The sequence below is a fragment of the Triplophysa rosa genome, unplaced genomic scaffold (genome assembly GCF_024868665.1).
Source record: "Triplophysa rosa unplaced genomic scaffold, Trosa_1v2 scaffold287_ERROPOS314419, whole genome shotgun sequence".
Lineage (NCBI taxonomy): Eukaryota > Metazoa > Chordata > Actinopteri > Cypriniformes > Nemacheilidae > Triplophysa > Triplophysa rosa.
In genome coordinates this window covers 201846-215827 of record NW_026634301.1, presented here as the reverse complement: position 1 = coordinate 215827, position 13982 = coordinate 201846, and the positions used below count along the sequence as shown (strand labels likewise).

Below are 13982 nucleotides of genomic sequence, written 5' to 3'. Positions count from 1 at the left end.
GGGATCTGACAGTCTTGGGAACAAACAGACGGTTGGTGGGTCCTCCTCCAGGGTCTGGTTCTCGGGATTGTGCTTGCTTAACCTTATCGCCCAGATCCCATTTGATGGGAGCGACTATCCTAGCACTGGGAACGATAGGTTGTGCAGACTCATCTTGAGGGGACTTGACATAGATACGGGACAGTGTATCTGGCTTCAAGTTCTTTGACCCAGGACGATATGACAATGTGAAATGGAAGCGGTTGAAAAATAGGGACCACCGAGCTTGGCGAGGATTGAGACGTTTAGCCTGTTGGATGTACTCGAGGTTTTTATGGTCAGTGAGTACCTGGAATGGATGTTTGGCGCCCTCAAGCCAATGCCTCCACTCTTCCAGTGCCAGTTTGACGGCTAGTAACTCCCTATCCCCTACGTGGTAATTCCCTTCAGTGGGCGTGAGACGATGGGACAGAAAGGCACATGGGTGTAATTTGCCATCGTCTCCCCTCTGAGACAGTACCGCTCCAACTCCCAATTCCGAGGCGTCAACCTCCACAATAAAGGGAGTGTCCAGATTAGGGATGATTAGTACCGGGGCGGAAGTAAATAGTCCTTTGAGGTGCTTGAATGCGGATTCGGCTGCGGGTCCCCAGCTGAACCTGCTCACCTTATCCTTCGTGAGAGCCGACAGAGGAGCCACCACAGTGCTGAAGTTCAGGATGAACTTACGGTAAAAATTGGCAAAGCCAAGAAAACGTTGCACCTCTTTCACCGACGAAGGGGTAGGCCAGTCCGCAATGGCTTGAACCTTCAAGGGATCCATCATTACCTGACCCGGCTGGATTATAAACCCCAAGAATGGCACTTTGGTGACGTGGAATTCACACTTCTCGGGTTTGACGTAGAGATGGTTGTCCAGCAGGCGTCTGAGAACCTTGTTGACGTGGACCACATGCTCTTGCAGAGAACTCGAAAAGATGAGAATATCGTCCAGATAGACGAAAACAAACAGATTAAGCATGTCCCTGAGGACGTCATTGATAAGACACTGGAAGACTGCGGGAGCATTAGTGAGGCCGAAGGGCATGACCCGGTATTCATAATGTCCAGTTGGGGTGTTGAATGCCGTTTTCCATTCATCCCCCTGCTTGATTCTCACGAGGTGGTATGCATTGCGTAAATCAAGTTTTGTGAAAATGGACGCCTCTTGTAGGATCTCGAAAGCTGTGGCCATCAGAGGTAAGGGGTACCGGTTTCTCACGGTGATCTTATTAAGTCCCCGGTAATCAATACATGGCCGGAGGCCACCATCCTTCTTACCCACGAAAAAGAATCCAGCTCCCGCCGGAGAGGTAGAGGGGCGGATAATACCAGCTGCTAGGGATTCCTTGATGTATTTGTCCATGGCCAGACGCTCGGGAGGTGACAGAGAGAATATCCGACCCCTAGGAGGACAACTATCTGGGAGTAAGTCGATGGTGCAATCATATGGTCGGTGAGGTGGTAGGGAAGTAGCTCTTCTCTTACAAAACACCGTTTTGAGGTGATGGTACTGAGACGGGACTCGAGAGAGGTCTAAGGGTTCTTGGGACTCAAGGACAGGTTCGGGAAGAATCTGGGTCAAGCAAGAAGTCTGACACGTGGAACCCCAGCTGATAACTGCACCCGTAGTCCAGTCCAAGTGTGGACTGTGCTGAAGAAGCCAGGGGTGGCCTAAGATCATCGGGAACTCAGGTGACTGAATGAGGTGAAAACTTAGTTCTTCACGATGGAGATCCGTGATGAGCCCGAGCACCGAGGTAAGGTGAGTAATTCTCCCTGGAGCTAGCGGTCTGCCATCCAAGGCAGTAACCGTAAGGGGCTCAGGAAGAGGTTCCGTGGGAATCTGAAGCCTTTCGGCCAGGGAAATGTCTATAAAATTCCCGGCTGCCCCGGAATCAATAAAAGCGTGAAGTTGGTGCATGTGATCTTCCCAAGTGAGAGTGACAGGAAGGAAATGTCCAGCGTTGGACGGTGGATCTGAACGTGTGACTCCCGTTACAGTCCTTCCTAGCCTGTGCGGGACTGGGAGTTTCCCGAGAGCTCGGGGCAAGTTGATCGAAAGTGACCGTGTAAGCCGCAATAAAGTCAACGATGTTCCCTCATGCGACGGTCTCGTTCCGAGTGAGACAGCCGGGTCCTCCCCAACTGCATGGGTTCTGGGGGTTCTTGAAAAGCTGGGGTGTTGGGAACATACGTAACTCTGGTAGGTAGTCTAGGAAGAGGAACACGAACCTGGTCTCTCTCTCTCAGTCGGTTATCCAATTGTATGGCCTGGTCGATGAGTGTCTGGATCTCCCTTGCTGGTTCTCTGAAGGCTAGATCGTCCTTGATCCTCTCAGTCAGTCCTTTCAAGAAGCACACCATCAGAGCCTCGTCATTCCACCCACTCCCTGCTGCTAATGTCCGGAAGTGAATGGCATATTCGGCAACACTCTCATTGCCTTGTTGTAGCGTCAGGAGTCTCCTAGATGCTAATCGATCACTGAGGGGGTGATCGAAGACTCGTTTGAACTCCTCCTCAAACTTTAACAGGCTTGAACAACATGGTGCCTGTGCCTTCCACACCGACGCTGCCCAGGAAAGTGCCTTGCCCGAGAGGAGGGTGATGATATATGCGATCCTGGCCCGATCAGATGGAAAAGAAGTTGGTTGTAATTCAAAGGTGAGGGAACACTGGGTGAGGAATCCATCACAGGAACTAGGATCACCCGAGAAGCATTGCGGTGGAGGTAAGCGTGGTTCTGTAGGTGTCACAGTGCCCTGGGAATCCCCCGGGGTGGTGGTTCCAGATGGAATAACTCCCGATGGCGTGGGTAGACGCTCGAAAATCTGACGAACCGACGCCAACAGCTCAGAGAGGATCTGCGAGTGTTTGGTCATCACGGTCTCCTGTTGTGCGAGAGCTGTCTCATGACGTCGGACCATCGAATCATGCTGTACCACCGTAGCTAGCACTTCGTGAGGATCACCTGATGCTGGATTCATGGTTGGCTTGGTTATTCTGTCAGGCTGAGGCCCGAACCCGGGTCGTTGGCGTAGCGCTCTGACGCACTACCACAGAGCCACGGAGGAAGTGAGGAATCCAGCAAACGGACAGAGTCAAACAGGTAGAAGTAAGGTAGGTTTATTCCTCCACAAAAATGATATAATCCATAACAAATAATCCAAAGAGAACGTAAACGAGAGGTAACCCAAAAAGCAAAATAATCTACAGAAAAAACTAACAAAGGTAATCCACAAAGCAAAAAATCCTCGGTGCAAAAAACAAAGTCACAAAGGGAAATCCAAAAGAGCTTGAGCTAGAGACAGCAAAACACATAACAATAACCAAGCGTTGAATGAGAGGACCAGAGCTTCTTAAATAGCCCAGAATAAATGGGACATAGGTGTGGGCAATTATACTAATGATGGGTCTCGCCACAGTCTAGAAATAGGACCCGATAGCGACCTCTAGTGGTAGAGATCAAAGTCCAGAGCCAACAATCCTCACAGGACCCCCTCCTCTAGGAACGGCCCCTGACGTTCCCACCAAGACGACCGGGGTTGAGAGCGTGGAATTCTCTAACCAGCTTGGGGTCAAGGATGTCTTTGGCCGGAACCCAGGAGCGCTCCTCAGGACCATAGCCCTCCCAATCCACTAGATACTGCCGAGAACCACGAACTCGGCGGGTATCCAGGATACGGCGGACTGTGTAGGCGGGCTGGCCGTCAATGATCCTGGGAGGAGGAGGTCTGCCTGGTGTGAGGAACGGAGAAGACAACACAGGTTTAAGTAGAGACACGTGAAATGTGGGATTAATTTTCAGAGACCTAGGTAAGTATAGCCTGTAAGTAACCGGGTTAACTTTCCTGGCGATTTTGAATGGACCGATGAACCTCTGAGATAGCTTGCGAGACTCTACCCTCAAAGGAATGTTCTTTGTGGAGAGCCACACTCTTTGGCCGGCACGTAGGGTAGGAGGTGGTCTGCGTCTGCGGTTGGCGTGCTGTTGATATAGCTGAGATGTTTTGAGGAGTTTGAGACGAGTCCTTTGCCACACCTGCTTGCAGTGTCTAACCCACCGTTGGGCGGAAGGAACATTCACATCTGCTTCTTGCTCGGGAAATAGAGGGGGGGAATACCCGAACAAACACTCAAAGGGCGACATGTCAGTAGCAGAAGACTTCAATGTGTTGTGAGCATACTCGGCCCACACGACGAACTCAGACCACACACAGTCTGATATATTTCAAATGTTTATTTCTTTTAATTTGATGATTATAACTGACAACTAATGAAAATCCCAAATTCAGTATCTCAGAAGATTAGAATATTACTTAAGACCAATACAAAGAAAGGATTTTTAGAAATCTTGGCCAACTGAAAAGTATGAACATGAAAAGTATGAGCATGTACAGCACTCAATACTTAGTTGGGGCTCAAAAAAAATATGAAGCGATCAGGCATGTATACTAGCACACGGCAGAATATGCGGATCAAAAATACATAATTCACTGCAGCACATTTGTACAAAATAAAACCGTATGTAAACAACTTAGACAAGGTACAAGACAGTCTTAAAACACAGCAGATGTCGCACTACCACTTGAATAGCATTAAATAATAGTATTAGATATAAATTGTAATAACCATTATACTTTTAGCTGACCCAGAAATTAAAGAACATCAAGGTAGCATTAGAACAAATTAAATGAACACACATATTAGTGTAAGTAACAGACTGTGGTGTTTGTTGAATAAACACTCTGAAAAATAAATGTATGAACTGGCGTGTAGCCTCTTTTATTTATTCTTCCCCCACATCCGTGATGTAATCACTTATTTCACTATTGCCATCTAGTGGACAATAATAGGAACATCAACTAATCACTACATCTCCTTTCTTTTGAAAGAAAACACAAAATGTAGTGCAAAAAACAGAACGTATAATATTGTCACTAAACAGCCATTTAAAACAAAAACAAAGCATTTGTTTAGTTCTTTGCAAATGTAACTAGGCATAGTCATTTACAAATTCAGTCGATCAGGTTTCTTTATAATACGCGATGATCTTCTTAGTNAATGAATGAATATAATACACAAATTTTACTTTTTGAATGGAATTAGTGAAATAAATCAACTTTTTGATGATATTCTAATTATATGACCAGCACCTGTATTTCTCACGCAGAGAAATTTCCAGGATAACGCCCACCAAGTTGCGCCGCTATTAGAAGAATCAAGTGAGTTCCCCATAGAGTTCAGAAGGCCCTGCCACGCACCAGCTAATCAAATAAAAAAAATAGCTACCGAACAGCCAATCAGAAAATATCATTGCTGTATCCGGGTAAGATTTAGATATTTCCGCAACAACAAATGTTTACATTCTGATTCCAACGACACATTCTGTGATTCACAGGCTCGCTCAACACGACATTAATTCAGATGGATCATTATCACTATAAAGTGCCTTTTGATGTCCTCATCAGAAACACTGAGCCATCGTGAACATAATGTAAAATAATGACATTTTGAAGTTTTATTATAAATGTCCTAATATTTACACAAATACAACTGCAATAAGAAGATTCTTAAAATGTGTTTTATCATTTTATACCATTTTATTTGATTCGATTTATGTGATTTTGGCATGTCCCCTGACGCTGCTAAGCTAACTTCAGTGACTGTAAAAAGTGGAAACATTGCACAAAATTAAAATATTTTTTGAATGTTCTTATTGTCCTCAACAATGTATTTAATAAAACAAATAATTTGGATAATTTATATTCTATTTTCATAATAATATTAAGCTTTTTGCATGCGTCCCTGTAATACGCCCTTTTCACATGACGTCACGCATCTTCCGTTCTGCCGCGAAGCAGTGTATCATTACTTCCGCTAGCACTCCAGTTCATAAGGTGGCGGTAATGCACCTATAAGCTGATTTGCCAACCGAGAGGTTAAAACATCTGCAGCACACACAGTAAGTATATGCACTCATTTTTCCTAGTTTTCAAAATAATGTGTTTGTAGTTACATGTTGTCAAGCTTCACATGTCCACATTGTCATAGTGACATTTTAATTAACATAAAAACTTTTCAGTAATTGAAAATATATATCTTAAACAGTATACAGTCAGCTTTAACAGTGAATCCCTTTGCTAGCTGCAACTACACCATGTGTTCATCCCTGCTAATTTCAGCAGCTATTCTAACACTTGTTTAGTATTAGTTCTGAAGAAAAAAAAACTATTATACACATTTCACATTGTGAAAACCTTTGGCCTAGGCTATTTCATTATATTTTATCCAGACAATGTATAGTATTAAATATTACATTTTGTCTATTTCAAAGATGTCAGGGAAGAGGCAAATGAGCATTCTTTCATGCTTCGCTCTAAAGGATCAGCTCCCTAAAAGGGTGGCCAGGAGAGTAGGAGACTGTGGAGAAGACAGTAGATGAGGCAGTGGAGGAGACAGCTAGGGTGTCAGTAGAGGATGAGTCCATGGAAGAGACTGTGGAGGACACCATAGAGGAGACTGTGGAGAACCCACTGGAAACAGGGAAAAAGAGAGGATTAAGTAGAGCAGCCACCTATAGGTGTTTCTTTAAGAAGGAGTGGTCAACCTGATGGCCATTCATCACAATGGGAACCGCCAGCTCCTTCTACTGCAGTCTGTAGACAAGAGAACTCCTGTTAGTGTTAGTGCTCCCTCATTCAAATGCAGACGCTGAGAGGGTTTTCTCCATGGTTGGACTAAATAAAACCAAAACCAGGAACAGCTTGGCACTGGATGGAACTCTGTCATCCATCATGACGGTGAAAATGGCTGGCCTGGAACCACAGTGTTTCAAGTGGGAGCCACCAACCCCTGTGCTGAAGGCCTCAAAACATGCTACCAACACCTACAATAAACAACACTAACCATTATCTCTCTCTCACACACACACACACACACACCTGCACTAAGGAATGATGAATTAAATACATATTTTTTTATTTGTACAAATTTATGTGTCACATTTTTCAGATCAGACCCCCATCCCCACCCAAACCCCCGCAGCCGCCAAAATCTCACTCTGAACTCAGTTAAAAACTTGAGAGCCCTGAAATAACTTGAGCTACCATGATTGTCTCGTGCGTTTCAACTGGTCGCTCGCGAGTTTGTAAAAACGCGAGCAGCACATTTTGAATTTCAATGGTCAAGGAGAGTCAAGTGCATCGCGTCGGTTTGAGATATCTGTGGTAAGTCAGAGAAATTAATATGTTTAATCAATGACATTTTATAAACTTTAATTATTTTGTGCGAGAATGGGTTTTGCACTAAATATCTGTTTAATATGTCTAAAAGATTATTAATTTAAAACGAACTGTAAAACATTGTGGCAGCCGCAGCATGAAATAGACTTACAATACAGGTAAATGTTTTATGTTCTATATTAGCGTTCATAAAACAGGACTACAGTTCTCTGCAATCTCAATGTTTTGACGGTAGATTTGAGCCTGCCCACTCGCCAAAGCCGTGCTGCCGGGTTACAGCGTCACTACAGCGGACGCCGCAATGCAGAGGGGCCGCAGGAAGAAGCACTTGTTGCGACAAGTTGTTAGGTCAAGTCTAGAAGTCATTTTCAAACAGAGGGTGATCAATTTGTAACATTAATTTGTTGAGTGTCATAAAAGTATATTTATCCTATTATAGTCGCGTAACTTTTTGCTCATCCGCTATGTTTACTATGTGTATCATCCGACTCTCGTGGTTTTGCCGGGGTTTGTGCTAACTTAAGATCTATAAAATGACATGATATGGATTAGTTTACCCATGATAAACACTTTCTTTAGAATCTCTGTTCACGTTTTGTGTTCTCAGTCATAGCCATTACTTTGCCCCGCATAAATACAGCGGATGGTTGACAGAACTCAAAACTGAAGATTGTTGTAAAAAAATGCGTCATTGAATTCGTTTATATTTCATTTTCAACATGCTTTTTACCTTGTTTTCTGGGTTTAGCATCAGAGAGAATTGAAGCCTGCAATCAAGCTATTAAGCAGACAGCAGAAAAAACGTGTTATCAGTTTAGACGTGTTGTGTTCATGTTGCCATGTAAGTATGTGATCATATTATGCCAAATCTATACATTTTAAAAATATAGGTATTAGTGTGCACATGGCCTGAATTATTAATTTTGTTAAATTTGTTTTTTGTGTTCATGAAATAGGATACAGTTTGGGAAGGACCTTAATACTAAAATACTGCTCTTCAGTTTCTGACCATGAGCATCTTCAATGTGGCAAGACATGGAATCCAGAGAGAAATGCTGACCAGTTTAGCAAATGTAAGGACATTTTAATATATTATAATAATTATAAGTATAATTGCTGATTTATTATTATTGAGTCATTATTATTATTATACTTGTTGACTGTACATTACCCTTTACAGATCTCTTACTTTTTATTTTATATCAAAGTATATGCTTATACAATAGCTTATGCTTTGTTTTTGTTTACAGCGGTATTGTAGATCTGGAAAAGAATGCGGCACTGCTTATTTTACCATCCTCATTTTGCGAAAATAGCAGGTTTCACTTCTGTCTATTCAATGTAAGTTTTATAATTTAACAGTGTTTTTTATTTTATTAGTAGAAACAAAATCTCTCATCCTCCTACTGTTCCAAACTATATGACTTTCATTCTTCTATGATAAGTAGATGTTTGGGAATATTAAGGAATTGATAACCACAGTCAACATTTACTTCAATTGTATGGTAAGAACAATAAAATGATTATGAATGACATCATTTGGTGTCTTGTGTCATACAGGTTTGGGATAAAATGGGGTTGACTGAATCTCAATGAGGCTTTTATTGTATTTTCAATTACTCACTACATGTTTAATATTTTTCCAACTTACAGGATTCAGCAAAGCTAATAAAAGGAATAATTCTTTGTGGCACTTAAAGACCCCCAGTTGTGAAGACATGGAACTGACTGTACAGAGGCACTAAAGAATCTCTTAGTGTCACGGTCCTGTCTGCGTCCTAGTGTTCCCCTGCCTGTTTCTCCTGTTTTTACCCTATGGACTACACCTCCCATCATGCTCCACGCTCCCTCACCTTTTCCTCGTCTCCCATCAACCTCAAGCGATACCCTCATCACAGAGACTGTATATATACTCTCCCTGTTCCTTTGTTCATTGTCAAGTCTTGTCTATATAGTCAGCAATTACGTTGTGTTCTCCAGTTCATTATTTTGTTGTATTTGTTGTTGTGCTTTAAAATATATACTGTAGTATTGGATATCTCTCTGACTGTGGTCTGTGGCTGCATACACACCCCCGTGACACTTAGCTGTCTATTTTTTATTCAGTGTGATATATGCAAAACCCATCATTCGCACAAAAATGTCATAGAGCACTGTTTGTTTAAACTTATTAGTGGCTACAAGACTGTCTATCCGGCAAATTATACAACCAACTTATACCATGATATTTTATGAGTTGTATTGCCATAATGAACCTCCTAGTACTTGTGGTTAATGGTTTAATGTCAATTTTTTTAAGACTTAAGCTTTAATGCTTAAGGTTCCCCTATGATTACGAGCCAAAGAACCACTTTTTTCTTAGAGTGTACATTTAATTCAAATTGATGAAATTTACAGTAGATTTTGGTGTAAGGTTAGAGGATAGAACATATAGTTTGTATCTTAAACCTTTTAACTTGTAAGGTGTTCTGATATATCTTCACAATATTATAATAATAATATAACAAAATTATATAAAGTTTCATAAATAAAACGTGGCATGCACATTTTCACTTTGTGCTGCCATTATCTTGTATGTTTCCATCCCCTCCATCAACGCCAAGAGTTACTCTTAGAGGCACAATGGTAATGACTCCTTGTGGAGATCAACCAAGCAATCCTCTCTGTGACAAATCACCATGTCTGTAATGTTTCTTACATTAGTGGACAATGTATTGTATAAGGAAGGTAAAATTCTCAGACACTCCTGTTTTGTTTTGATTGTACAAAAAAATGTTTTGATATTATCACATGGCTACCTAAGCTTGTTGTTATCTTTAAATATAAAGTAGTCTATAAAAAATATATTTTATCTTTGTCACAGGGCATGAATGTGCATATGGATTCTATACAGTACATCAATGACACACAACTTAGTTAATTACAGGTTATAGTTACAGTATAGCATGTCAGATCTGATAAAAGACTTTATTGGCGGTTTGATATGCATATCATTAATTAGAATTACAGTAATATCACAGTCTCGTTTAAGCAATAAAGGAAAGCATATCCTCTTTCAATACAATAAGATGTTAAACAAATGTGACCCTCCCTCCTGTCTCTGCTTCTCTCGCTCACTCTCTCTTTCTCTCTCTCCTCCAGCAGGCTAGGCAGAGCTGTAGCAAGCTGCAAGCCTCTACCCAGCATCCATTTGAAATCTTAGGAAAAGGTGAAGATCCGTCATTCCCAAGGTGAAACAGCATTAGCAGTGGAGAGAACCGGAGACTGGGAAGGAGAGAAGTAAAGGGAGAAGACGCAGCCATGATGGGCACGCCTCTCCGGAGGAAAGCCCCGGCATATGAGTGAGTACTTCCATTTTTTCCTCACCCTCCCTCTCAAGGGTTGGACATCATGGACAGGTTGCCATGGCAACGGCAGCCAGGGCAGTGAGATGATGATGATGCTGCAGCAGCTGTTGTCTGCAGTCATGGATTCCTCCATGTGTGTGAGCGAACATGCATGTAATGTGTCACATTGTTTTCGCCAATGCACCTACAGTAAAGGTTCACATATAGTGTTAAAGACGACATTGAATTAGGACAGCTTACAGTAATGATGTTGACAAATTGTCTAACGGTTGTTTTGGGGTGTTGGCCCCTAATTCAGCAGCAAATGCAAAATAGTCCATGCAAGTGGGCTACTATTATGACAAATTTTGGGTGCTATATTATTGAAATAAGAGTTAAGTTAAGACATGTCTAATATATAACACATAAAAATGGCTGACTGAAAATAAAAGCCCCATTTTGATTGTAAGTTAGGGTGATGCAGGACAACGGGCGAGACATGTTGAAAGCCAATTGCCTTTAGTTTACAGTATGTTACAGTCATGAACCATACTACATAAACAGTTTTGCTTACTGCATACTGTACAGCATATAAATATACTTATACTGTATACCTGTAGTATGTGAAACAGTATGAATTTTGCAGCTCCAGTAATTCTGTGAGTGGCATCCAGTTGTCTTCTCAGAAATAAAAAATCCAGTTTTTATTTAAATCCAGTTTTAATGTCTAAACAATAATGATAGTAATAATAATAATATTAATAGTAGGGTTTATATATACTGTATATATATGAAAAGTTTGGATCCAAAATGAGATAACTCCATTTTTTTAAAAATTCAAAAATCATGTTTTTTTATTGTGCGTTCCAATTAAATCAGTCAAACTGCAGTTTGTTTGTTTTGATTTAAGCCATAATAACTCAATAAATACAGCTACTCTTCATATACTGTATATATATATATATATATATATAATTGTATAAGGTGCTTTATAAATGGAAATGGAAGTTCAAGTTAAATGTATGTTGATAAATATGTAAGGCGTATCTTACATATTTGGTAGGTAATATTTTAATATTACAGTATTACATTAACTTTTACAGTTTTTACTATATGCAGAAAGAATTAATAGTGAATAATTTGCTACTAGTCAGTGAGAGGTACTTTTTTCTCCAAATTTTTTACTGTATCAAGGCCACATTTTAAATGTGCATATCTATCAACATTTTATTTTGTTCACTTGCATGCATTAATACTCAAATTGCATGTGTTTATCTTTGCAATTTTTTAAAATAAACAAATATTTTAAAAAGCGGATGAATATATCAGGACTGGCTGCAAACTTTAAGAGATATGCATAACTAAAATTTAAATAATAAGATTACATTCTGTATGTCCAATGGGAACTTCACACGTCTGCTTTTTCTATCCCTGAAAATCAATCCAATACATGTTGAACATGTAAAGAATTAATAAATTATATATACATTCTGTTTATAAAAGTATTTTTGTGTAAACACCTTCATGTGGTGTCCCTCAAGCCAAATCCAGGTTAAAGTTAAAATAGCTAAAATGACTGCATTGACTGACATCGGTCTGCCAACCGAAACAAATCTGGTTGTCATATTTGCGATAATGCTGCAGTCTAGTTTAAAAGTGTGATCTTGACAATAAAGAAGACCTGAAGCCATCACACCAAAGAATGCATTTGGAGTACTGCAGCTGTCACATTCCAGACACATGCAAAATTAGCAACACTTATAGCAGGACAACAGGCAGTCCTGCTGGATGAACACCACGGCTCAATTCTCTCGAATAAACACCACATTAATCTTAGCTGTAATGATATATACAACAGTTGTGTTTTCCATGCATCAAGATGATCAAGACAGCTTTGATGTTAAAGCCTAACAACAGCCTAACAGCAACTGATGTAGTGTCTTTAAAATATTTACACACTTAAAATGCCGCTGAATCAAAGAAAGCTACTGTAGATCCTTTTCTCACATTATTTGTGTTGCCTTTGTCCATAAGTTTATCCACTTGTAAGTTATGTCTCTTAATAATGCAGAACTGATTCACGGTTGAAACAATTCAGAAATGTCCTCACATTGGGTCAAGTTTAGTCACTAAGAGCTAAATATTATAACCACAATTGGCAGCATTTGAAGTGTTTGTTCAGGAAAAAATATAGACCCAGTGCTGTGAAACACTCTAGAATAAACAATCATAAACACCATGGAAGATCGACCAGACTTTCTGAACATAACTTTTTTTGGCTTCACATAAATGGCTTCTTCTCAAAACAAATCAAATCATTTGGAGACTAGGAAAACAGCCCATCAGGTTGTGACTATACTAAATGCCTCCACAAAAATCAATGGTTGAGTCCCATGGTTGGGTCAGAAAGGGACAAATCCATCCATTGGGTTACACTACTTGAGGAAATGTTCATATTTGGCCCAACCATGAAACAACCCAGCATTTTAGGCTGAAGGGTTACATCCTGCGAGGTCAGGTTGGTTGCTATCAAAAACTAAATAAGTTATTTGTTTCTTGCAAACATAGAGTAGCAGTTTATTGGCCACTATTATTTATTCTTATTTAGAAGTGCAAAGTCATAATCACCTTTGCCTTACAAGTTAGGCAAGGCATTGAGATTTATAAACTTTTTTTAACTATATAACGTTACTTCATCTTTGAGGGATGACAAATTAGTTTCACAATGCAGCATTGAAAAATAAATTTGCTGCCTATTTGCTTTTTAAGTACAATTAAACTGGCTTTACAAGTCATTTCCTTTTTCAATTTTAAAAACGGGAATGCTTTACATTGCTTTAATTCATCAACTTAATTTTATAAATGACATAAAACTCAATGCTGGTAACAATTTAAGATAGTTAAAAGGATTTGTAAAGCTGTACATTACTTCATTTAAGGCAGCAAAAGCAAACTTATTTTAGACAGAAGGTTTGGCACTATCTAACTATCCAATACCATGCTTGCAGTGTTATTGTTGACGCATCAGGTCAAGATTACTTGTCTCGGTAAAAATGATGTCTCTTTGTAATCTGAAATTGTCACTTTTGTTACTAGCATTTCTACTACTGCAAACAGTAAGACTTCAACGACAAAAAAAGCCGTTGAACATTAAACAAAGACAAACATATGAAGTACTTAATTATTAAAGGGGTTATATGGCATGAATACGTGTTTTTCTGTGTCTTTACTGTGTTATAAGTTGCCCATACATGTATTGGACACATAAAATTGCAAAAATTAAAGTGTCGGAACATAAGATGCATTCTATCTAAAAGCGAATGCTCACCCAGACCTGAAATTCCTTGTGTAACCACACCCCCACAAATCTACGTCAGTTCATGGTATGAGTTG

General features: G+C 40.2%; 1 protein-coding gene and 1 long non-coding RNA gene across 4 annotated transcripts in view; both read left to right on the top strand.

Moving 5' to 3' along the window:
* Positions 1-7322: 7322 nt before the first annotated feature.
* LOC130550310 (uncharacterized) lies at positions 7323-9606 on the top strand. Its single transcript, XR_008962390.1, has 5 exons — positions 7323-7642; positions 8012-8104; positions 8220-8336; positions 8514-8604; positions 8917-9606. It is a non-coding gene; the product is annotated as an uncharacterized LOC130550310 (long non-coding RNA).
* A 798-nt stretch (positions 9607-10404) lies between these two features.
* The window catches only part of LOC130550307 (A-kinase anchor protein 2), a 113665-nt gene continuing 110087 nt past the window's right edge, over positions 10405-13982 (top strand). For all 3 annotated transcript variants that reach the window (XM_057327735.1, XM_057327738.1, XM_057327736.1), the window contains exon 1: positions 10405-10604. In XM_057327735.1, coding sequence (XP_057183718.1) covers positions 10564-10604 — 41 coding nt within the window. In that variant the 5' untranslated portion in view covers positions 10405-10563. The remainder of the gene's footprint in view (positions 10605-13982) is intronic.